Source organism: Schistocerca piceifrons, chromosome 3 (assembly GCF_021461385.2).
Source record: "Schistocerca piceifrons isolate TAMUIC-IGC-003096 chromosome 3, iqSchPice1.1, whole genome shotgun sequence".
NCBI lineage: Eukaryota > Metazoa > Arthropoda > Insecta > Orthoptera > Acrididae > Schistocerca > Schistocerca piceifrons.
The window spans coordinates 281419298-281445674 of record NC_060140.1 but is presented as its reverse complement, the minus strand read 5'-3'; the positions used below and the strand labels follow the sequence as shown (position 1 = coordinate 281445674).

The 26377-nt window shown below is 40.0% G+C and overlaps 1 protein-coding gene across 6 annotated transcripts in view; it reads right to left on the bottom strand.

The window, feature by feature from the left end:
- Positions 1 to 24718, bottom strand: part of LOC124789269 (fas-binding factor 1) — a 126782-nt gene extending 102064 nt beyond the window's left edge. For 2 of the 6 annotated variants that reach the window (XM_047256569.1, XM_047256573.1), the window contains exons 1-5: positions 24201 to 24405; positions 12515 to 12654; positions 12333 to 12440; positions 12179 to 12251; positions 1422 to 2624 (exon numbers count right to left, since the gene is read on the bottom strand). In XM_047256569.1, the coding sequence (XP_047112525.1) occupies positions 1422 to 2624; positions 12179 to 12251; positions 12333 to 12440; positions 12515 to 12610 (1480 nt within the window). In that variant the 5' untranslated portion in view covers positions 12611 to 12654; positions 24201 to 24405. Of the gene's footprint in view, positions 1 to 1421; positions 2625 to 12178; positions 12252 to 12332; positions 12441 to 12514; positions 12655 to 24177; positions 24406 to 24587 lie in introns of those variants that run through there. The other 4 variants (XM_047256574.1, XM_047256571.1, XM_047256572.1 and 1 more) reach the window with 4 other exon arrangements.
- Positions 24719 to 26377: the final 1659 nt, after the last annotated feature.

Sequence of the window (26377 nt, the reverse complement as noted above, 5' to 3'; positions counted from 1 at the left end):
GTTTTCAGTAAGATTTTTCAACAGAAAATACTTTATATGCTTTCACTGATCAAATATTAAATGCTCTCAACAACCAAACATAACCCACCGGGATTTTTTGTGATCTCTCAACAGTTCTGACTATGTGAATCATGAAATTCTTCTGGATAAGCATAAGCATTGTGGTACGAGTGAGACAGTGCACAAATGGTTTAATTTATATTTAACTGGAAGACTCCATAAGGTTAAAATTAATAGTACAGATAGTCCACAAAAATCAGCGGAATCCTCTAACTGGGGAGGTATCAGGAACGGTGTACCAAAGGGTCCAGTCTTGAGTCCCTTATTGTTCTCAATATATATTAATGGCCTGCCACTCTAAATTCATGAACATGCAAAGCTAGTTATTTTTGCTCTTGATACAAGTATACTAATCACACCCAACAAACAAGAATTTGCTGAGGAATTTGTAAATAATGTCTTTTGGAAAATTATTAAGTTGTTCTCTGCAAATGGACTCTTACTAAATTTGGAGGAAAAACAGTATATACAGTCCAGTACAGTAAATGGCATAACACCACTGACAGATACAGACTTTGAACAGAAGTCTGTCTAAGGCAGGATATTTAAAATTTCTGGGAGTGTTCACTGATGAGAAATTGAATTGGAAGAATGATCTGCTGAAACATGAGTTCAGTTACTTACACTATTAGGTCTATTGCAAATTTTGGTGATAATCATATCAATAAATTAGCCAACTATTCCTATTTTCATTCACTACTTTCATAAGGCATCGTATTTTGGGGTAATTCATCATTAAAAGAAGAAGTATTCATTGCACAAAAGTGTGTAATCAGAATAAGAGCTTGAGCCCACCAAAGATCACCCTGCAAACATTTATTTAAAGAACTAGGGATACTCACAGTACCTTCACAATACGTACATTCACTTATGAAATTTGTTATTAATAACCCATCCCAGCTCAAAAATAATACCAGAGTGCATAGCTACAACACTAGAGGAATAGATGATCTTCATTATTTGGGGTTAAATCAGACTCTGTCAGAGAAAGGGGTAAATTATGCTGCCACAAAAGTCTTCGGTTATGTACCAAGTCGCATTAGAAGTCTGACAAATAGGCAACCACCATTTAAAAATAGATTAAAAGAATTTCTGAATGACAACTCCTCCCACTCAACAGATGAATTTTTAGATATGAAGTATTAAAAAAAATTTCACACTCTTATGTTTAACTGACACATTACGGAATGTTGTATTTATGATCTATGGAACAAGTAGTAATTAATGATGTAGCACTTGTGGAACTGGTCAGTGTCCTAAGGTCATAAACATAACTATAAATGAAACAAAAATATTAGAAGGATTGGACACTGCACAGAAAAAAAAGCTTGACATGCAAACTGATAAAAATCTAGTCTCACCTGGAGCTCCTTCAGATGGCTGCTGTGCCTGCAAAATTCCTGCAGGCTGTTGCTGTTCTGCTGCAGGAATGGTGTGAGTTGAACCACTCGTAGAAATATTTAAAATCTCTGGCTTCTCTTGTACAGAGGGTGCTCCTCCCAACCACTCAGGCAATTGGCCACTGGGTGCTTTTGACATAGCATGCTGTTGTTGACGTCGGAGTGGTGATACTGAACTAGAATGAATCTCCTGTGATGCTGTTGTCACTGAACTGTTAGCTGGCAGATTCTTTTCACCAGCATTATCAGCAGAAACATTATCAGTATAGGATGTTGTCTGGTGCAAGGGTGGGGAGTGAGAGGAGGGTAGTTCCGAAGAAAGTCCGAGCCAAGAGGCAGAACCTCGTTCTTCAGTTCTGTTGTGAACAGGTGAACCAACTGTTTTTTTGGGTGTAGAAACAGGAGACAAAATACCTAAAGGATCTCCAATAGAAGAGGTATTCCGTCGAACAGTTGACCGTCTGGGCTGTGTGGAAGCAGGTGCAATTGAAGGAGAGTAACTCCCAAAAGACATTTCAGTTTCCTTAACAGTATCATCATTTCTTTCACTGGGCTTCTTTTCCATTTTATTTGCACTTTGCCCAACGTTCTTGCCAAGTAGCTCATCCATTATTGAGCTTTTCTTATCAGATAATTTCCCAGCAGCAGTGCTTGATTTTCCAAATTTCTCAAGACCAATTCCTGGCAGTAGATCATCTTCTAGGTCAATGCTCTCATTTCTGTTTCCCAACAATGGTGAAGTTTGCTCTTTTGTTTGTAGAACTCCAACTATTGATGCAATTGGCTGATTTTTTGGTTGTGTGGACATATCTACTGAATCTGGTGCAAAATTCACTCTTTTTACAGAACTCTGTCCTAAATGGTCAGACTTAAGGGCATCACCCATATGCACAGCACCATCTGTTTCAGATTTCATCACATTCTTGTTACTACTTCCTTTGTCAATAGACTTGTCTGAACCAAATAAATCTGCAAATAATTTAGCTTTGTTGTTGGTATCACTATTTAAATTAGTCATTTCTGGAGCTTTCTCTTCGGACTTTTTACTGTCTCTCACTCCAGACCCTATAAAACCTGTAGTTGGCTTCTTTGTCTTCATACTGTCTGACAGCAAGTCATCCAGATCTGCCAAAGGGTCACTTCCATTGTCGCTGTCATCAAAATCTGTCAAACAAACTTCAGCATCAGGCATTACTTATCATCTACTAATCACAAATTCAACTGAACTTTTTGTAAATAAATAATTATTACAACAATATGGTCAAAATACTTATCTCTAATATTACATCTTGTTGATGCATTCTTCTGCCACCAATTTTACGTTCATCAATAGAGCACAAACTGTAGATGTTCTACGATAATGTACAACAATAACAGTTTATGTATTCATTGTTAAGCACTACATCTGCTGCTGGGACTTTAAGATGTTGTGTCAAATTTTGCCAACAAACTTCAAATTTCAACTGAGAACCTACTTATCACCTTGTGCCAAATAACTGAATCAGGCAATAACAATACTTGGTGGAAACTCACAGTAACACATTATTTTTGTGATAGTACTTTCTACAAGTTTTGAGCCATGACTTCGGGATACAACAACCAACACTGAAATGTGAATGAAGTAAATAGGCAACCACTTAAGCTGTTAAATCTGAGGGCAAAAATTGGTGCATGTCTTAATTATGTTGTTTGATTTTCTTTGAAAGCAACAGGATTTTAGAATGGCCAGTGACAAATCCTATGTATTCAGTGTGTCTATCAACTAAATTATCAATTGCGATCATGTGGATCTCACTGACAAAACTACCCCAGAAGGAAGCAATAGTGAAGATCTTGACATTCTTTTAGTTCGTTCTGTATATTGTATTCAGACAGTTTTCAGCAATTAACCTTAACAGAGCAGCAAGTTAAACCAATACAGAATTACCAGCACTATTAAATACTATCATACACAATGTGCTGTTGGAAATACAGACTGGCAGTAATGGAACCCAAGAAGAAATGTACACATCACAAAGGGGTGAAAACCACAGTTTATTTTGTGAACAACCTACCTCAATTATCTGTTTCATCTGGTTACTATTCTGTTTTGCCAATGGCATGATAACATATAAGGAGAACTGCTTGCTCATAATATACAACCAATGAAAGAAAAGACTGCATGACATAAGGAGAGTTAGTGGACTCCTGTGAACTCTCATAAATAGTACACAGTATTACTTGAAGATAATAAGCCAATGTTGTATTATCATACTGCGACATTTGAAATGAAGCCCAACACTATCAGAAAAATATATATCAAGAAAACCTTAAACAGCATAATGCAGCCTCTGTTTCCCACAGCAAATTATAAGCCACTTTGTTGAGAATTTACAGATCAAATTTTGAAATATAAGAGCATAGACTTTCACAGCCAGAATCCATTTCAATAACATTCTTCTGGGTGTGTGAGTGACAAGGGAAGCAGGCCCGCCCGTCACAGATGATTTTTTTCCAAATTTATGGCATACGAACAGCTTGGCCCTAAATGAAAGTGAGAGAAGTGGGAGCTCCAGATGGACAAGCATTTAGAAAAAATAGCATTTCTTGCACAGGTTGGTCGAGGCATGACATATTTAGGTCAGTGTGGTCTACAGATAGTTGTTGACTTGAGTCCCTATGTGGAAATTTCTTTTTCTTCTCTTTATGTTACTTAGACTGCAAATAAATCAAAATTATCCTCAATGTGTTGAATTTATTCATATTTACATAGAAAGGCATGCAAAGGAAAGGCAAAGAAAAATTTGAGTGTCAAGTAAAATTCCAGGAAGGTATTGTAAGGCATACATATGAACTTCATGTATAAAATTAGATACTTGTATTAGTATTTCATGGCAGATAAAACTGTGTACTGGACCAAGACTTGAACTCAAGACCTTTGCCTTTTGCAGGGAAGTCCTCTACCAACTGAGCTACCCAAGCACGACTCACGACCCATCCTCACAACTTAGGAAGATTGGAGATGAGGGACTGCTAAAAGTTGTTATACTATTTATTTGTTTTTTTGCTGTGAAGAATCTTTTAGCTCTCTTGGCCATCATCAGACAACTTAAGACTAAACAGACAGTCCACACAACATCAGAGCGAGCTTCTATCATACGAAGTTGGTTATTTGGAAAGATAGGTGTCCATTTTAGAGCACTTGCCCACAAAAGGCAAAGGTCTCGGGTTTGTGTCCAAATCCGGCACACAGTTTTAATCTACCAGGAAGTTACATATCAGTGCACACTCTGCTGCAAAGTGAAAATTTCATTCTAGATACTTGCATTATTTTACTGTCGATGATTTACACATGGTGGACCGATTTCCATCATAAAAACATGAGAAGCAGTAATTGTCTTCACATCTGGCACATGTAATAAATGCTACATTTTTACAATTGCATGGTTGTTTTAAGGTTTCTGTAAAAATACAAACTTAGTTTACATTCAAAAAAGTTTCATTCACATCACACAGTTTGGCAGCAAACCATGCATAATGCATCATTTTGATGAATATTAGGAAGGATAACTGGTGACATACAGCTGAGTTTATTTTGATACAGTATTTTTTGGATGTCATTTCTTTTTCTCTCCTGATGAGATAAGAGCAGGTCTGAAGCTTTTTAATCAAATTCCTTACCTGAGATAAAAATACGCAAAACAGGGTTGAACCAGCTAAATGCATTTTTTGCAGGAATCACTTTCATACTGTATAATGACAATCGTCCTTCATCTTGAAAAATCTCTTCTACTCATGCCTTTTTTCTTTTTTTTTTTAAAAAAAAAAAAAAAAAAAAAATATATGCAGTACACTAAACATCATTTTGGTTTATTTGCAGTGAATGCAGCACAAAAATTGAAAACAAAAATGTTCCTGCATAGGAACTTGATTTCGTGACCCTCTGAGTACTATTCTTTATCCTTTCCACTGTGTCAACCACTGCATGGAACCAAGGCTAATATGAATAGTTCATGCTTTGCCCAATCTGCACCAATAAGTGCTATTTTTTCTAAATACTTGGTCACCTGGAGTTTTCAATTCTGTCACTTTCATTTCTGGCAAAGCCCTGCCTACTCCATAAATCTGGATGAAAATGGTAATTACGAGTAGGTGTGGTTCCATTGCAAGTCATATCTATTAAAATTACCAATGTTTCAGCTGCTACTGCAAGAAGTCTTCATCAGGGTAGAAGAATGCCAGTAATAGCAACCAAAACATTGATAATTTTATAACATATGATGTGCTCACGCACCCAGCACAGTGTTATTGCAACATTTTTTTAAAACTTTGACCTGTACTGATAAATACATCACTGCTGACAATATTAAGTTCCATAGCAGAATAATTTTATAGATAAGAATGGAAATTCGAAACAGTGAACAATTTATAGTAAGAGATACCTTTCCGATTATATAAAAACTACGCACAAATAAACGCTTCACATTATTGTGCTTCACATTATTGTGTTTTCTTTCTAAAGTGTGAGACTGGCAAAAATGAAAACTTTCAAGTCTTTTTCCACTACTGAGCTGATTTTCAAAAATTAATTCTGAACATAAGCATTGAAAATTTTATATTCATATCAGCATTGGTGAACATGCAGATCTGACAGGAATCAGCAAATGCAAATACAGACAATTGCAGTTTAACAATTTGTCAATGAGGTCATTAGAGATAAGCACAAACTCGTATTGGGCAAGAGAACTGACTGTGTCATTTTCAAGCATTTGCCTTAAATGATTTAGAGAAACTACAGAAAACCTAAAATGGATAGCCAGAGGGAGATTTGAACTGCTGTCCTTCCAATGCAAGTCCAGTGTCTTGCTGCTGCACCACCTCGCTGTGTGATGACAATGGAATTATTTTCAAATTCCACAAACTTAACACTTAATGTATATTTTCTCTGTTTATGTGTCAGTCACGGTCCAAGTGCTTCTCTCACCAAGTTCCGAAAGTAGACTACTTTTACATCTACATCTGTAAGATTACTCTGCAATTCACAATAAAGTGTCTCACAAAGGGTTCAATGAACCACCTTCAAGCTGTTTCTTTACCGTTCCACTCTTGAACAGTGCACATGAAAAAAGAGCACTTAATTTTTCTGTGCAAGCCCTGATTGCTCTTATTTTATTGTGACGATCATTTCTCCCTAAGTAGGTGAGTGCCAACAGAATGTTTTCGCAATTGGAGGAGAAAACTGGTGATTGAAATTTCACAAGAAGATCCTGTTGCATCGAAAAACGCCTTTGTTCTAATGATTGCCACTCCAATTCATGTGTCGCGTCGGTGGCACTATCTCCCCTATTTCATGATAATACAAAATGAGCTGCCCTTCTTTGTACTTTTTCGATGTTTTCCATCAGTCCCACCTGACGCGGATCCCACACCTCACAACAAAACTCCAGAACAGGGTGGACAAGCATGTTGTAAGCAGTTCTTTAGTAGGCCTGTTACACATTCTAAGTGTTCTGCCAGTGAATTGCAGTCTTTGGTTTGCTGTACCCACAACATTATCTTTGTGATTGTTCCAATTTAGGTTGTTTGTAATTGTAATCCCTAAGTATTTAGTTGAATTTACAGCCTTCAGATTTGTGTGTGTTATCAGGTAATTGAAATTTAACGGATTTCTTTTAGTAGCCATGTGAATAACTTCACACTTTTCTTTATTCAGGGTCAATTGCCACTTTTCGCACCATACAGATATCTTATCTAAATCATTTTGCAATTTGTTTTGGTCATCTGATTGCTTTACAAGATGGTAAATGACAGTATCATTTGCAAAAAATCTAATGGGCTACTCAGATTGTCTCCTATGTTGTTAATATAGATCAGGAACGCCGGATATTACTTCTGTTTTACTCAATGTCTTTCCGTCTATTACTATGAACTGTGACCTTTCTGACAGGAAATCACAAATCGAGTCACACAACTGAGGTGATATTCCATAGGCAAGCAGTTTGATTAGAAGACGATTGTGAGGAACGTTGTCGAATCTAAAAATATGGAATCAATTTGACACCCCCTGTCGATAGCACTCATTACTTCACGAGTAAAAAGAGCTAGTTGTGTTTCGCAAGAACGATATTTTCTGAATCCTTCTGACTATGAATCAATAAATCGTTTTCTTCGAGGTACTTCATAATGTTCGAATAAAGTATTTGTTCCAAAACCCTACTGCAAATTGACGTTAGTGATATGAGCTTATAATTCAGTGGATTCCTCCTGCTTCCCTTTTTGAGTATTGGTGTGACTTGAGCAATTTTCCAGTCTTTAGGTATGGATCTTTCTGTGAGAAAGTGGTTGTATATAATTGCTAAATATGGAGCTATTGTATCAGCATACTCTGAGAGGAACCTGACCGCTGTACAATCTGGACCAGAGGCCTTGGCTGTATTAAGTGATTTAAGCTGCTTTGTTACACGGAGGATATCTACATCTATGTTTCTCATCTTGGCAGTTGTTCTTGATTGGAATTCAGGAATATTTACTTCCTCTTCTTTGGTGAAGGAGTTTCAGAATACCGTGTTTAATAACTCTGCTTTAGTGGCACTGTCATCAGGGACTTCACCATTGTTATTGCACAGTGAAGGTATTGATTCTGTCTTGCCACTGGTGTGCGCTTTGTGTATGACCAGAATCTCTTTGGGTTTTCTGCTAGATTTCTAGACAGAATTTTGTTGTGGAAATTATTAAAAGCATCTCACATTGAAGTATGCGCTATACTTTGAACTTCTTCAAAACTTAGCCAGTCTTGGGGATTTTTTGTTCTTTTAAATTTGGCGCACTTTTTTGTTGCTTCTGCAACAGCTATCTGACCCATTTTGCGTACCATGGGGGATCAAGCACCATCACATATTAATTTATCTGGTATATATCTCCCAATTTCGGTCGATACTATTTCTTTGAAATCATTTCACAACTTTTCTTTACATGATCAGATTGGAGGGAGTGGAGACTGTTTCTTAAAAAGGTGTTACGAGCATTTTTATCAGCTTTTTTTAAGTAGATATATACACATCAAAAAAAGTTTTAGATCACCTCAGTTCCGAGAGTTCTGGGACCTGTACAGAAAATTGGAATAGAGGTCAACATAAATATAATTTCCGCCCTTGTCATTGCTCATGAAAACCACAGATTGCATGTTGTACCACCATACAGCAAGACCTTCAGAGGTGGTGGTCCAGGTTGCTGAACACACCGGTACCTCTAATACCCAGTAGCACATCCTCTTGCATTGATGCATGCCTGTATTCATCGTGGCATACTCTCCACAAGTTCATCAAGGCTCTGTTGGTCCAGATTGACCCACTCCTCAATGGCGATTTGGTATAGATCCCTCAGAGTAGTTTGTCGGTCACGTCATCCATAAACAGCCCTTTGCAATCTATCCCAGGCATGTTTGATAGGGTTCATGTCTCGAGAACATGCTGGCCACTCTAGTCATGCGATATCGTTATCCTGAAGGAAGTCATTCACAAGATGTGTACGATGGAGGCACAAATGTCGTAAATGAAGATGAATGCCTTGCTAATATGCTTCTGATATGGTTGCCCTATCAGTTGGAGGATGGCGTTCACATATCGTACAGCCGTTACAGTACCTTCCATGACCATCAGTGCCGAACATCGGCCCCACATAATGCCACCCCAAAGCAGCAGGGAACCTCCACCTTGCTGCACTCGCCGGACAGTGTGTCTAAGGCATTCACCCTGACCAAGTTGCCTCCAAATAAATCTCCGACGATTGTCAGTTGAAGGCGTATGCGACACTCATCGGTGAAGAGAACATGATGCCAATCCTGAGCGGTCCATTTGGCATGTTGTTGGGCCCATCTGTACCACGCTACATGGTGACGTGGTTGCAAAGATGGACCTCGCCATGGGTGTTGGGGTTGAAGTTGGGCATCTTGCAGCCTATTGCGCACAATTTGAGTTGTAATATGATGTTCTGTGGCTGCATGAAAAGCATTATTCAACATGGTGGCGTTGCTGTCAGGGTTCCTCCTAGCCATAATCCGTAGGTAGCGTTCATCCACTGCAGTAGTAGCCCTCGAGTGGCCTCAGCGAGGCATGTCATCGACAGTTCCTGTCTCTCTCTAACTCCTCTATGTCTGAACAATAGCGATTTGGTTCACTCCGAGATGCCTGGAAACTTCCCTTGTTGAGAGCCCTTCCTGGCACAACGTAACAATGCGGATGCGATCGAACCACGGTAATGATCGTCTGGGCATGGCTGAACTACACACAACACAAGCTGTGTACCTCCTTCCTGGTGGAATGACTGGAACTGATCAGCTATCGGACCCCCTATGTCTAATAAGATCGTTATTTACATTTTTGGGCGGGTTTAGTGACATCTCTGAACAGTCCAAGGGATTGTGTCTGTGATACAGTATCCAAAATCAACATATATCTTCAGGGGTGATGCAAAACCTTTTTTGATGTGTGTACTTTGCATTTCTTTTCGATGGTTGTAGGTGTTATGGTACTCAGCCTATCAGCAACTGACTTGTGGTCACTAATCCCTGTATTCGACACGATTCTCACTATTTGTTCAGGATTATTTGCTGCTAAGAGGTCCAATATGCTTTCGCAACCATTTACGCTTTGAGTGGGCTCATGAACTAACTGTTCAAAATAATTTCCTGTAAAAGCATTCAGTACAATTTCGGAAGATGTTTTATGCCTGCCGCTGGCAATAAATGTATAATTTTTCCAGCATATCGAGGGTAGATTGAAGTCACCACCAACTATAATTGTATGAGTGGGGTACCTATTTGAAATGAAACTCAAGTTTTCTTTGAACTGTTCAGCAACTATATCTTCCGAGTTGGGGGTCCGCAAAACGATTCAACTAATAATTTAGTCTGATTGTCAGGTATAGCTCCTACCCACACTATATCGCAGAAACTATCTACTTCAATTTCACTATGAGGCAAACTACTTCTGATAGCAATAAATACTCCACCACCAACTGTATTTAATCTATCCTTTCTGAACACTGTTAGAAAGTTTGAAAAAATTTCAGGTGAACTTATTTCTGGCTTTAGCCAGCTTTTTGTACCTATAACTATTTGAGCTTCAGTGCTATCTATTAGGACTTGGAGCTCTGGTTCTTTCCCAACACAGCTACGACAATTTACAACTACACTACTGTTCGTTTCTACAACTACCTTAATGTGTTTTACCTGCCCATTTTTAGACGGATGCCCTTTCTGGGGTTCCCTGAGACCTTCTAACCTAAAAAACTGCCCATTTCCTTCCACACAGCCCCTGCTACCCGTGTAGCCACCTCCTGTGTGTAGTGGACTCCTGGCCTATTAAGTGGAACCCGAAAACCCATCACCTGATTGTGCAAGTCAAGGAATCTGCAACCTACATGGCCACAGAACTGCCTGAGCCTTCGATTCAGACCCTCCACTTGGCTCTGCGCCAAAGGACCACAGTCATTTCTATCGACGATGCTGCAGATAGTGAGCTCCGCCTTAATCTTGGAAGCAAGACTGGCAGTCTTTACCAGTTCCACTAGCTGCTCGAAAGCAGAGAGAATCTCCTCCGATCCAAAGTGACACGCATCATTGGTACCAACATGAGTCACCACCTGCAGTTGGCTGCACCCTGTACTCTTCATGGCATCTGGAAGCACCCTTTCCACATCCAGAATGACTCCCCCCCCGGTATCCACACAGAGTGCACACTGGCTTCCTTCCCCTCCTTGGCAGCCATGTTCCTGAGGGGTCCCATTACGCACCTACCGTTAGAGCTCCCAACTACCAGCAAACCCACCCTCTGTGAATGCCAAGACCTTGCGGGCCGAGGAGCTTCCTTCTGGAACAGGGTGGACAACTGCATCCAGCTTAGAGACATCGTCAGCCACAGATAACACCCACAACCTGTTCATCACACAAACTGGGGAGGCCCTATGATCGGCCCCTCGGAAAGTTTTTTCACTGCCTGCCAGACTTTGGGATGATCTCCCACTCGACCACGGGTGAGGGGTCAACCTCAGAGCAGGCAGTACCTGGGGCGGCCACAGCAGTGGACTGATCGGAGGGCACATGGACATGCTCGATGTCCCTCGCATCCCCACGTCCAACCCCTCACAGTGATGCCCCTGGGCAGCAGCCTCAAGTTGTGTGATGGAAGTCAACGCAGCCTGGAGCTGTGAGCGAAGGGTCTCCAACTCAGCTTGCATCTATACATAGCTATCACAGTTCCTATCCATTACTGCAGTTGTTCCTGTTTGAAACTCATGAAAATATGTATCAAATGAACGGTGTACTTGGCTTATTAGCAGCAGGAAGTCAAAGTGCTCTCTCACACACAGTCTATCTGACACTGAGCTACACTAACCAAAACAAACAAAAGCCTATATGATACGAGGGTCGATAACAACGGCAGAACTGTACGCTATGCTCTTATTCAAAAAAAAAAAAAAATAAATAAATAAAAGGTTATGCCTAGTAAGCACTTGAACACGCAAGGAATTACAAAAAAATAATCTAGTAACTACACAGATATCTGTAAATGAGTTGCTCCTGTTGAAAGATCATAAAAATATATAACAAACAAATGGTGTACTCGCCTTATTTGCAGCGGGAATACGAGGTGCTCTGTCTCTGATAGTCTATTTTAAAGTAAGATGACATATTTTCTCAAAATTTCAACTTCTCAGAAATATTTTTCTATAAAGCTTACCTTCAAACCCTGGCAGCTTCGAACTTAAAGTACCTGATTTCCGTTCTTTTCTTTGTGAAGATCTTAAAACACCCTGCAAAAAATATATGTATTTTAACTTAGGAACTAGCTAAACATCAAAATGAGACACACAGGTATGCTACTATCTTCCTACCTGTACTGACTCCTGCTCTGGTTTCTTATTGCTGGGTGCAACTGTTATCTGCTTGTCTTTCTTTTTATTTGCTGTCCCAAAGAGACCTGCATCCAGATCTTCGAGGCCCTGTCAGAACTTGAACTGTCAGTAATTACTTATAACTCTTTGGTGTTTATATGGATCTGTCACACTGTGCTTACCTCCACCATTCTGGCCATTTCTGATGAACTAACATCTGATACATCAGACTCATCTGTTCCCAGCTTGGCTCCCAAATCATGCGAAAATTTTGCCATTCTTTCATCATGAACTACTTCCTCTGTGCCAAATCAGATAACTGCTGAAAATACAGACATTTCATGTACACAACAGTACCAATGAAAAATGCAGTTACTAACAATACCTTAAAAATTCTGGCAGTAGGAGAGGTATGACTTTTGAAATGAATAAAAAACTTACACTATGAGATGTGAAAACAAAATAAAATTGTGTATTTAAAGATATCAAATGACATTTTCAGCATGTGTTCAAATGGTTCAAATGGCTCTGAGCACTGTGGGACTTAACTGCTGAGGTCATCAGTCCCCTAGAACTTAGAACTACTTAAACCTAACTAACTTAAGGACATTACACACATCCATGCCTGAGGCAGGATTCGAACCTGCGACCGTAGCGGTCGCGCGGTTCCAGACTGAAGCGCCTAGAACCGCTCGGCCACTCCGGCTGGCTCAGCATGTGTGACGACTTTCAAAGCTTTAGGAATTACTAAGAGCATATACCCAATCATACATTGATTATGGCATAAATTATAGTTGACAAGATGTGATGTGGTTTTCTGGAGTCTGCACACTCAGTTGAATTGCTCCATTTCTTCAAGGTTGTGCTCTCTGACATTGCAACTGAGCAGTGTAGACCATTTAATGAATTCTATATCTTTTAAAGAAAATTACCTTTTATTGCTGTTTACATGGTAGAAGCTATTGAGATACAATAATCTAATACTCAGGACACTTCGTTTTTTTTTTTTTATTATTTATTTATTTTTTTTATTTTTATTTTACTGAGTAAACAGTCAACTTTCCTGTCCAGACACTTGGATGAACCCTTACTACAGCTTCAGCCTATGGTATATATATTGGTACACATTAAAGGAACGGACCTCCTCAGATATGGTGAATGACAGCTTACTTTCATAACAAAAGGAGAGGAGCACATTGACAAACTGCACAATAGGAATAAAACTAAATTCAAAATAAGAGAAGTTAAAATGTAAATTTCCACAATGTTTTGTTTTAGTTGTACTCCTGTTATTAATTTACCCAAATGACTATCCAGTACAAATATAGTACAGAATGCTCTGGCAGGGAGTATGTAATTTAGAAATAAGAGAGACCACTCACTGAACAGCAAAAGCCTTAAAGGTGTTGATGCATGCACCCCCCCCCCCTTTTTTTACACCCCACAACACACACACACACACACACACACACACACACACACACCTGTGCCAGCTGGACACAAGTGCTGGAAGAAACTATTGGCAGAGGGTGTGCAGACAGTGGGTTAGTGGAGACTGAGGGCAAGCGGACCGTGGGAGTGAAGGGTGTTTACCAAGGAAAACTTCCATCTGTATAGTTCAGGAAAGCTAGTGCTGGAGGGAAGGATCCAGATGAAACTGGTTGTGAAGCAACAACTGAACTCTAGCATAATGTGCTCAGCTGCATGTTGTATCACTGGTAGTCAACTTTATTCTTGGCCACAGTTTGCTGGTGGCCGTTCATTCTGGTGGACAGCTGTTTGTGTGAAATGCTGACATGAAAAGCTGTGCACGGACTGCAGCAGAGTTGGTATATGACATGGCTCTTTCACAGGTGGCCCTGCCTCTGAAATGAAATGAGCATTTGGCGTCATTGGGCGGGAGGCCCCTAGTGGGACAGGTCCGACTGTCTAGGTGCACATCTTATTACATTCGACGGCACATTGGATGACCTGTGTGCCAGATGGGGATGAAAATGATGATGAAGACAGCACAACACTCAGTCCCTGAGCAGAGAAAATCCCTGACCCAGCCGGGAATCGAACTCAGGCCCGTAGGACGGCAATCTGTCACGCTGACCACTCAGGTATCGGAGCGGGCGGCCCTGCCTCTGATGGGGTAGGATAAGTCTGTAACACGACTGGAATAGGAAGTACAGCATGGGTGGATTGGGCAGGTCTTACACCTGAATGGAATCCTCCTCCCCCCGCCCCATCCCCAAAGTGGTATTCCACAGGTGCAAGACCAGCCCAATCCACCCACCCAGTACTTCCTACTCCAGTCCTGTCACAGGCTTATCTTACATCTGATACCTTGTAGAGGCACACTAGCCCATCAAAGAGGATTTGTTCTGAAAGCTAACAAGTCTTCTTTCTCTTTTGTGTGTAACTGTCAACGGCTCAACACTTCTGCTATTCAGTGAGTGGTCTCCTTTATTCCTAAATTATTTAAATGACTTTCCAGTGATTTTAAAGGTATTTTCATTAAAATTAATGTTTGTTAATGACACAACTATAACACAGACAGTCCTGGTGAAAACTGATGCTTCCTACTGAACAGGAAGATGGTATCGGGCACAGTGCTTAGAGTGATACTAGCGTGAAGATCGTGTCACTCTGAATGGTATTATAAGACCTGCATGAAGCATTCTGTGAACAGCTCAATACAGCTTCCTTAGGGTGTTTTTGTTTCATTATTACAACTACAAGAAAATGCCTGTTCTTCTCGCCAGATGTGTTTTGCTTTATTGACATATCACATCATCAGCGGTCTGTAATTACAGATATTTATAATTTGATTTGTTTTTATGATCAAAAAACAGTTAATTAACAATTTGTTGGTTTTTACTTACAGTAATTTCTCCTTGGTTTTTCACTTACATCAGGGAATGTCAATTGCAAGCAGAAATCACCATAAGTAAAAAACCAACAAATTGTTAATGAACCGTTTTCGATCTTAAAAACAAAGCAAATTGTAAATATCTTTAATTACAAACCGCTGATGATGCTTTACTTATATAAAGTGAAACACACATTATATTGTAGATGTAATTAAAGAACAAAAATAATTCCAGGAATCGTGAAGCCATTATAGACAACATGGCCACACAAATGAAGAATTCAAAGCTTAATACATAGCCTTGAGAACCACTTAAGAGAGGGACATTCATACATGAGTGTGATTGATGCATTGTCCCTAATCGAGTAAACTGTTCCAAAAGAGAGAGAGCTGCAAAATAAATGTAATTTCAGTTGAAAAAGCTACAAACAACAAAAATACTCCAGCTTGGACAAAGCTGTGAATCTTAAAATAAGACTTATTTAGTTCTTCTATCAAAGAAACCTCTTAAATAGAAAGAATAAACAACCAATGCAGAAAAATGAAAGGGTAAGATGAATATTAGCAAGTATGTAGGACAATACATAGAAATCATTGAAATCAAACAGATACCCCTTGATGAATACTGCACTACAATAGGACTAACAAGGTGAAATTACAATACATAAAGAACAAAAGTTCCAGACCCTAAAAGTCAGTGAATGTTGTATTGAATAACTCTTTGAATGTGTGACACAATAGTGGCTCAGTAAACACACTTACTAATACAGGCAGTTTACACTGTTGTGCAAACAATTCAATTCACCATCACTGTCATTTTACAGGCCACCAACAGAAATGCCAAGCTTTACAAAGCAAATAGGAATTGTTTTCATTAGGTTATGTGGGCTTCATTGGAGAATCATTTTTTGTAGAGTTTTAATGCTGATTTTCCATACGCTAGCACTGACACAAGTAACCTGGAGTTGTTGATGTCCAGATTTTGATTATTTACAAAAGGAAAGTTCCTGATTAGGATTGAAGGACATAACCTAGAACAACAAAAATTGACACTTTTTTTTTCTTGACCTAATTACATTCAGTGATTTAGATGTAAAATTGTTCATCAATTGTTTATTTGGATCAACAGAAGCATGCGATTCCACCCTTCTGCTGTGACCCATGATGTAATGGTACTGTGTGTGACGTCACTACACATGGAGTTTTTGAGTTGGCTGTGTTTGTAGATGTCATGTTATTGTAGTTGGTGGTGACCTCTGGTGGCAGATGTGGACATGCTGAGTTTAATGTGTGGTATTGGGTTCATTTGAGTTTTGATTGTCATCGTGCTAATGTGGTTTTGAGTTTGGGTAGTAACATGGGTTGTGGAAATGTTTTAATTGAGTTATTAAGGTTTTCTTTTTATGTATTTGGCATTTTTTTTTAGGTTTGATTAGTTTGGCGTTGTTTTGCGGAAAGAAATCTAAATTTTTTTTATTGCTTATCTGTTAGGTATGGATATGACAGTGAAGTTCACGACTGCCTCATTATGTTCTGAGATAGATGATGATATGATGTCTGTCATACAGTTTCTGCTGATGTTTGGTCTTATCGCTGAATGTTATAGGTTCATGTCTGTAGCAACAACATGAGGTTGATGAGAGTTCTGGTGGCTCGGACCAGAGACATGTATATGTGGTGTTGTCAGTGTGTAGGTGTGTGAGGTGGACAACCTAGGTGGTATTGGCACAGGTTTTTTTTGGTAAATAATTTTTGTTTTGGTTTTATTCTATAGTAATTGTGATGTTTTGTGTGTTGAATATTTATGGTGGCTCAGTTGCGTTTTAACTGATGTATTGAAAACTTGGGTTTTTGAGTTGTTGGGGTTTAGGTTCCACTTTTTGGAGTCATAGGTATTGGTTTTTTTGCATCGATAGCTGCGGTTGAGCTATGTAGGTTAAGGGAAATGTCCGATTCCACTTTTCTGGGTTGTAGGTATTGGCTTTTTGGTACTGGTAGCTCCAGTTGAGCTATAGGCATCAAGTGAAATATCTGATTCCTGTGGTTTTGTTGAATGTTTTTTGTTTTAAGACGGTGCAGTGTTTTTTTATTGTTGTATATTTAGCTGGTCCCCACCCTAAACCCCAATTTTCTGCGGATGTTCCATTAGTTTTATGTTATTTTTAGAGTGAGATATTACGAGGGTGATTTGAAAAGTTCTTGGAATGGAATAGACGAAAAGTACTTACATCACAGAAATTTTTTTTATTTTTCAATTTAGTCTCCTTGTCGATTAATGTACTTGGTCCAACGATGTTCCAGTGCCTTGATCCCATCTCGAAAATGAGTTTCCTCTAGGCCTGCAAAACAGTAGTCAACACTGGCTATCAATTCTTAATTTGAAGTGAATCTTCATCCACCAAGAAAAATTTTCAGTTTTGGGAAGAGATGGAAGTGTGATGGAGCCATATCAGGTGAATAAATTTGGTGTGGCAACAATTCATACCTTAGTTCATTTAAGTTTGCCATGGTGACGGCATGTGTGCATCATATTGATGGAAGATGACTTTCTTCCTTGCTACACATGGCGTTTTTTCATGTATCTTTTGTTGCAATTTGTCCAGAAGGTTAGCATAGTATTTCCCAGTAATTGTTTACTCAGTGGGGAGATAATCTACAAACAGAATGCCCTTCGCACCCAGGATACTGATGCCATGACCTTTCCTGCCAAAGGAATTGTCACTGCTTTCTTTGGTGGCAGAGAATCAGCATGTTTTCACTGCTCTGACTGTTGCTTTGTCTTTGGGGTATAGTAGTGCACCCAAGTTTCATCTGTGGTCACAAACCAGCATAAAAAAATCTTGTTTGTTTCTCCTAAAACGGGCCAAACATTGTTCCGATATGTCCATTTTCATGTGCTTTTGACCCAGCTTCAAGGGCCACAGCACCCATCTTGCAGATAATTTTTTCATTTATGATTCTTCAGTTAAAATGTGATATACCCTTTCAAATGACATCTGGAAAGCATGAGCAATTTCACACACTTTCAATCGGTGAGCCTCCTTAACCATTTTGTGCATTTTTGCAATGATTTCTGGAGTAGTGACACATCTTGGCCGATCACTGCATGGATCATCATCTAAGCTCTCCTGACCAAATTTAAATTCATTTGTCCACTTGGCAACAGTTGAATATGAAGGAGCAGAGTCCCACACGGTATTCTGAAAATCGACATGAATATCTTTTGCTTCCATATCTTTCTTTACGAAGTACTTAATCACTGCCTGCTCAAATCTTGATCTTTTTCATCTTCGCAAATCACTACATGGGAACAACAACAGAGCTACATCACCGCCACAGCTCTTCTCCAAGAGCACTGACGTGGCACGTGTTTAAAGGCAACAGTCCAATGAATATCACGTGAACAACTCGTTACATTAGTGCTGACCTCTCGTGGTGATTCCAAGAACTTTTCAAACCACCCTTGTATTGTGTCATTTTTATTTTTGTTCATGTTTGTTGGCATGTGTACGTAGTGATGTCATTGTTGTTTTGTACATGCTGGAAGTGGCTGTTGACACCATACACTTCTGTAATACCGTCTATTTGACCAAGATGGTAAAATGTTTACAAAAGAATTCATCAACCAGTTAGGTTAAAATCATAGAACAGTATTGTATCACAAAATTTTAAGAAATGATTTAATCATGCTGTTTAGAGAGACATTATGAGAAGAAAGCTGGAAAGAGATTTATAAAATGAAAAAAATTAACTTTCCCTTAAACTTATTCCTACAGCACTTTTGAGTCTTGTTTTACCCAAAAACAAATAAGATAAAATTAAACACAAGCAGGCACACAGGATAGATAACTCCTCAGATTAAAATCTTGTGCTAGGAAGATACTACAACTCTACGTAATTCAGAGGATAAATGCTAGACTCTGTTACCACCAGCAATTTCAAGCTTCTAGTCTGTTACTGCAAAAATGCACCACACACACACACACACACACACACACACACACACCATGTCCAAACGTGTTTACGGGAGGTGTTCAATGTGGCGTCCATTCATAAAAATGCACCCCTATGCCCTCCAGCATAAGGAAAGACACACCCTTTTAAGTATAAGCGGTTGTTGCTGTACCTGCTGGAACGCACTGAAGAAGTGACCCTGTAGTGTCTGCGCATAATTGATTGGCATGGCACAGACCAATTCCTACAAATGTTCCCAGAACCAAAAGTCTAGGGGACTGAGCTCTGGGGAGTGATCAGGCCAAGGTGTAGGGCCCCCGGCCCAATCCAGCGGTCAAGAAATGTCTGCGCCAGATGTTCAAGCACACTGTGACGGAAGTATGCTGGTGCACCATCGTGCATGAACCACATTTATATTGAAACTTACTGCCAGGAAGTTTCATATCAGTGCACACTCTGCTGCATAGTGAAAATCTCATTTTGGGCACATCTATATTTGTTGCTGCAACAGCACAGCCTCCAGCAAGGTACGTAGTACATTAATGAGAAAGTCCACATAATGCATCCCAGTTAACCTTTGTGGTAGCACATATGGCCCTATTAATCTATAGCCAAGTACGCCTGGACATACATTGATTGAGAATCAGTGTTCATACCCTCTTTCCTGAATTAATTAGGAATTTACATCTGCCCATACATGTTGGTTATGGAAATTGTCAACAGTGTCCTTTGTGAATCCTGCCTCATTGGTAAATAAAACCTTGGATGTGAGCAGTGGTTTTGTGGCACACTCCTGCAACAGCCATTGACAGAACTGCCATGATGATCCTGTGGCCCTAGGGCCTGAATGCAATTGTTCAGGAAGTACCCCCCATCCCAGATAAAAGAGTGAGAAACGCCTTCTGCTGCTGCTGACCGTCGCACACTAGTCCCATGGGTTTCTTCTACCAAACGTAGCACATGCTCCTCCATGTCAGGCATACGGACTGTGCGAGGCCTTCCACCGTCAGTCTTTCGAGGAGCAAGGGTACCTGTGTCCCTCAGATGCTGGAAAAGTCTGCTGAACGTCTTATCAGACGGCACTCTGTGCTGTGGATATTTTCCAGCATAGAGGGCACAGGCTTGCAGGCTTAGAGTGAGTCAACAGAAAAACACCCTATGCATGCTGCACATTAAGTTTTCTTATTTATCTTGAGCACTCAGATGTGTTTTGCATTAATTACAAGGCATTTTCAGTGGATGTCATGACATAGCACACGATTTTTGTTTTCATGTACATGTTATTTTTTGGAAGTAGGTAAAACACTATGGTAGGTATCCAGGGTTGACAATACTGCACATGTAGGCACACAAACACAAAGAAAACTAATGTAGCCTACAACACACTCAAGCCACACAACTAACTGCATACCACCTACTGCATAATAGGAGAAAGAATGTGGGAAGAGCAATGGAGAGCTGGACGGGAAGACAGTTGGTGACTGGAATGGAGAAGCAGTAAGCACAGGGGTCAGGTATGTGGCACAAGTGATCTTGTTCTGTTACAGGCAGTGCAAAGTTGCACATAGCGTACAATGACACGGAATGGACTGGGAGGAGAAAATAGAAAATAGGAAGAGATAGACTGAAGAAATGAGGGTGTAAATATAGAATGAGAGAAGAGGGGGCATAGCGACGGGTGGAGGTGGGTGTGGAACCTGGGCTAGTGGAGATTAAGGTCAGGATTGTGGGATCAAAAGGTGTAATGTCAGGAGAATTCAGGACAGCTCAGAGAAACTGGTATTGTGGGGGAAGATCCAGATGACACAGTTTGTGAAACAGCCATTGTGTTCAGCAGCATGTCCCACTGTTGGGCAGTGAACTCTGTACTTGTTCACAGTTTGGCAGTGGTCATTCATACAGCTGATTGAGACTAGCCCACATAATATGATGGGCAGAAGTGACAGATGGGCAGAAGTGACACCAGAGCTGGAATATGATAAGACTACTTTCACAGGTGGCCCTGTCCCAGGATCGGACCAGGACAGGGTTTGCTGTGTGAGTCCATAACACAGGTCTTGCACCAGGGTCTTCCATAAGGGTTTGACCCAAGTGGCAAATGAGTGGGAATAGGTGTGGCATAAAGATGGTCCACAATGTTCTGTACATCAGGTGGGTGACACAGTACCACTTTCAAATGGATTAGAAGGATTGTGGGTTGTATGTTCATTCCTGGACACAATAGTAAGTAGTAAAGGGTATGGTGAAGCTGTCCAATGCAGCGTAAGTAATGAAGGGGATGCTCCTTTGAAGTTGGAACATGTGGGGTTTTGGAGGATTAATATCACATGTGGATACAGTGTGGGAAATCTGTTCATGGAGTAGGTTAGGAGAGTATACCTGCCTGTAAAAACTTTAGAACGAACATGAGCATGCTAGGCAATGGATTGCCTTGTGAGCCACCCACTGATGGCCAGAATGCATGGGAATGAGATTTTAATGTGGAAGGGGTAGTAGCTACAAAATGGAAGTGCTGTTGTTCATTAGTGGGCTTGACATGGGATGAGACTTCATGAAGGCACCGAAGAGGAGGACTGTTATGCTGAGGAGAACCAGGTGAAGCAGATATGAGAGGTTTGAGGCTGTGGAGAAAATGAAATAAAGTATCTTGGCCCTTGGTCCAAATCATGAAGTCGTCATCAATGAATCTGAGCTAGGTAAGTTATTTGGCATCTTGGGTGGGTAGAAAGTTTCCTGTAGATCCTCCATAAATGGAGTGGCATAGGAAGGTGCCAAACCGGTGCCCATGATGTACAGTGAATTTGTAATCTTCCACTCAAAGGAGAAGTAGTTGTGGGGAAGAACGTAATTCGACAGCTGTGTACGGAATGGGGTGGTGGATCTAGAGTCAGTAAGAGATTGGGAGAGGTAGTGCTCAAGAGAGTCAAGGTCATGAGAAAGGAGGATGATGACATAATAACTGATTTAATCGATTTGAGGTGGACTGAGGGGAATATTTTTTTCTATACAAGAGTTTGGTGCTACTTGGGATTTGTTATTGAGAACTGAAAGAGTTATTTGCACAAAAGTCCGCCCGAGTCATGTCATGATGAAAAATACTTTACAAGACTACAGATACATTTCTCAAGAACGTCTGCATAGAATTGTTTCATTCATTAAGGGACTGTGGAGATAATATTAGGCAAATTACAGCTCACAGAGAAGCCCAAAGGCAACGATTCTTTGTACATTCCATCCATGAATAATAATGATATAAGGTCCAATTACATGGCCATTTGCCAAACACTTTACAGTGAATCAACAAGTGTAGATGCAGACGTCTAAAGCTGTAGGTCATAAAACACTTAAAGCTGAGATAACTATCAAAGTCAAGACACAGTAGTTTGTCATACTGTTGTATGTAAGTGATTACCACACAGATGAACACAATCAAGAAAAGTTGAATGAGATTGGAGCAAGATAAAATGAGTTTTATCTTCAATCGCGAGCTTTCTCTACTACAGAAAAATATGAAGTTCTAGTTCACTATTAGTCCCTGAACCAAAGACCCTCCTCAGTCAACATACGAATGGGTTCACATAGAAGGCAGCCATGTCAGCTTCCTTGCATGTAGTATTATCCTACTGGTAAGTCCAGTCTTCCAAAAATGAAATAGTTCTCAACCAATATCAAACTGATCAGAGTGCCAAAGTTATCTGAGGTCAACTGAACCAGCCAACACCGGATGTCAGCTTGACTCTGATGTAATAATCTTAGGGCATGTGATGTCTTGTGTGTGCAAACAGAAAAACAGAACACACAATATTTCTTGGCGCCAAAATTATTTTTTGGGTTGAAGGCTTTGGAGACAGGCAGATATGAACCGTAACCCACAGTATAGTTTTAAAGGTGACACTTTGATTGTAAGCTGGTGAAGTCAATGAACACGAAGACAAAATTTTAGCTGTAATGACATATTGACCTATAGTGTTGCCCATGGTCTAAGTTAGCAAGTTTGTGAATCAGTACTGAAGGCTTCACCAAGCCTGGTGTGTTAGCTTTTCAGGGATAAACTGAACAAGGCAAAAATGTGTCCAGTAGGCAACTTGAAAGTATCAATAATAGTGCATACATGTTGTGGAAGAGGGTGTTTTTTTCTTTTTTGCCATGGTGTTTTCTTACACTTCATGTAGCTTTCAATACTAACAGAGATTTAGATGCATGGAAAATAATAAGTTACAAAACAGTTTTGATTCTATATCATGCTGTAGGTGTTCCTGTAACAAGATGGGTGAGTTGGTTCACATATTACCAGGCAAGGGAACATTACTCCTAATAGGAGTATCTCTAATGAAGGACAAGTGTCTCTCTCACTCTTTGGGTTAATAACTGTTTCAGTTATCTTGCTGCATTTTTGGCACATATCTATTTTACATGAGTTTGACTGTGGAACAGTCTACTTCACATTTACTGTGTTTCATGGGATGACATATGTAAGATTACACACAACTGGCAGCAACAAGTTATTAATCATGGAAAGAACAAGACTTGCATGACTAATGACAGTTTCAGGCCTAGTGTAGGGGAGCCTGACCAACAGAATGAATATTCAGGCCTGCTCTGTGAAGGAGATTTAAAGATTATCAAGAAGTACAATGAACAATGATCTTCCGGACGGGGAAGACCTATCTTCCTTATACGCAAACAGGAAAAGTTGTTATGAAGAGAAAGTGTAAACTCCATCTACAAATCAATGTAGAAATTTAAAAATTGTGAACAGTGACATGTGACAATTCTTCACTTGCCAAACATGCATTAAAATATGTTGATCAAGTCACCTCAAAATCAATTATGGGAGAGGTGATAGCAAACACTGCTCTGTGCTACTGCACACTTATAAATACAATACATACATTTATCCGAACGTCAAACACAGAAACCTGTCCGATTTCGACATGGGCTAAGGAATCTCTAAATAAGAAACTTCTGCTTAGGTATTACTACTGACGCACTTCAAAACATTCTGCTGAATAGCTACAAAAATTGTGAAATTACTTGTGCAGTAAACTGAGGATTACCTGCCTCCTACAGTCAGGTTGGGTTAGAGAATGGTAGTTTCAAATATTTGATTTGGCTTGTATTTACGCATTTTAATAACAACCATTTCAATTTATTCAGAATTAGAGGTTACCAGCAAACGGAAGCATACTGACAGACGTTTAGTCATCCTAAATATCACTTTATAGCTCCTACATTTTCTTAGCACCTTCCAAAATTCAAATATTATTGTTTACACCTAAGCTAATTTGTATCACAGATATAATACTTCATTATAGCAGGCGTCCGTTGATATCTAAATTGTCTTTGTTTCTAAGATCTTTGCCAAAAGCTTGCTTAAAATATTCATATTATTTGAAATAATAAAGCATCATAAAATGCCAATACTGGTTCACTGCGTTGTTTACCTTTATCTTTTTAAAGACTGGAGAAAAATGTTTCTCGCACGTTTCAAGCCAGATTTACACGCCACGCCACGTCACGCGAAGTCTCGCGAAAATACTCCACAGCGCGTTTCAAATGGCTGCTTTTACACAGGGTGCCAACGGACCGTCATGACTTGTCACATCAATGTTTTTCGGGAAGTTTTGACGGCATCATAGTCAGCTAACCTCAGAAGTTAACTAATTTTGGCCGCGTTCACTCTTGTTATAGTAACGGTTTGTGTGCTTCTGTGTCTTCTTAACCTTTATTTTTTTGGTGTGCATTGTTTTCGTAGCAAATTGCAAATGCTCCGTGACGTTTTGGATATTTTTTTCTGTTGAGTGTTCTACCAAAAGCAAAGACAGATATCTAAAAGTGAAAAATTATTTAGGTTTTACAACAGCAGTACATAGCTGAGGCCCTCACCCTATATAAATAAGATCAAACACTGATGAGCTAAAACGTCATAACCATTAGCTTAATAGCTTCTTTGTTCGTCTCTGGAACGAAATATATGACTGATGCTACGTATCAGCAAGCCGACAGTTTGTTGGTAGGGTTGTGGAGGCATGTGGCATTATGTCTACACACAGGTAATGTAATTCGCGTAAGTAATGGGCCGCTGATTTGCATACGTGGTGATGGTGGCAATAGGGACCCAAATACGTTCCATAGGATTTACATCAGGGGAATATTGTCGCCGAGACATCAACATGAGTTCACTATAATGCTTCTCAAACCATTGTAGCATAGTTCTGGATCCGAAAACAAACAGTTATACTGCTGAAAGAAGACATCGCCGTTGGGGAAGGCATTAAGTATGAAGTGATGCAGGTCGTTCTCTGCTGTCAGCGTGTCTTCGATTACTACCATAGGTTCCATGCAAGAAGAGGAGAATGTCTCCAGTAGCGTAATACTGCTTCCGCCAGCCTGTGTCTGTGGGGCGCTACACGTTTTGAGCCGCCATTCACCTCAATGACAGCGTCTGCGGAGGCGACCATCAACCTGGCGAGGCCAAAACGTAATTCACCCAAAGAACCGACAGGTCTGTATTGATCGACGGTCGAATTCTGATGATCCCGTGTCAATTGCAATCATAACTGACGAATTTCTTGGGTCAAGACATATGTTGACCCAAGAAATTCGTCAGTATAGTGGTCTGCTGCGGAGCTTCATGTTCAACAATGTACGATGAACGGTGTGCTGTGAAACACTTGCGTGTGTACCAGCAGTGTGCTCGTTCGGCAGTGATGCCACAGCTTACCATCTGTCCTATTGTACAGAGCAGTAAAAACTGTGAGTCCCACGTTTTGTGAAGAGTGGTGGACATCCAACGATTTAACGCCTAGTGGTAGTTTCACTGCCCTACCTCTTTCCATAGATGCTCGCTATAGTGGCATGTGAACATTCAACCAGCTTCTCCGTTTTCGAGATACTCTTCACAGGCTCTGCGTAATAATAATCTGCCCTTTGTCAAAGTTGCTTATCTCAATGGATTTCCCCGTTTACAGCCCATATCTTCGCTAGGGTGATTTCCCTTTCGATTCTGTTTCACTTACATACTTTTGCTACCGTTATCATGCGCCCACAATGGCACCATGTCGCATTCAGTGTCATGATGGGCAGAAGTCATAATGTTTTGATTTATCGGTGTAAGTTGATACAGCAACTTTCATTAGATAATATTTTTAGTTATAAAGTCAACCCAAATGAAGGAGAAAAATACGATTGTTTGTAACGTTATTAGTTATGTAAGGGGGAAAAAACATGATGG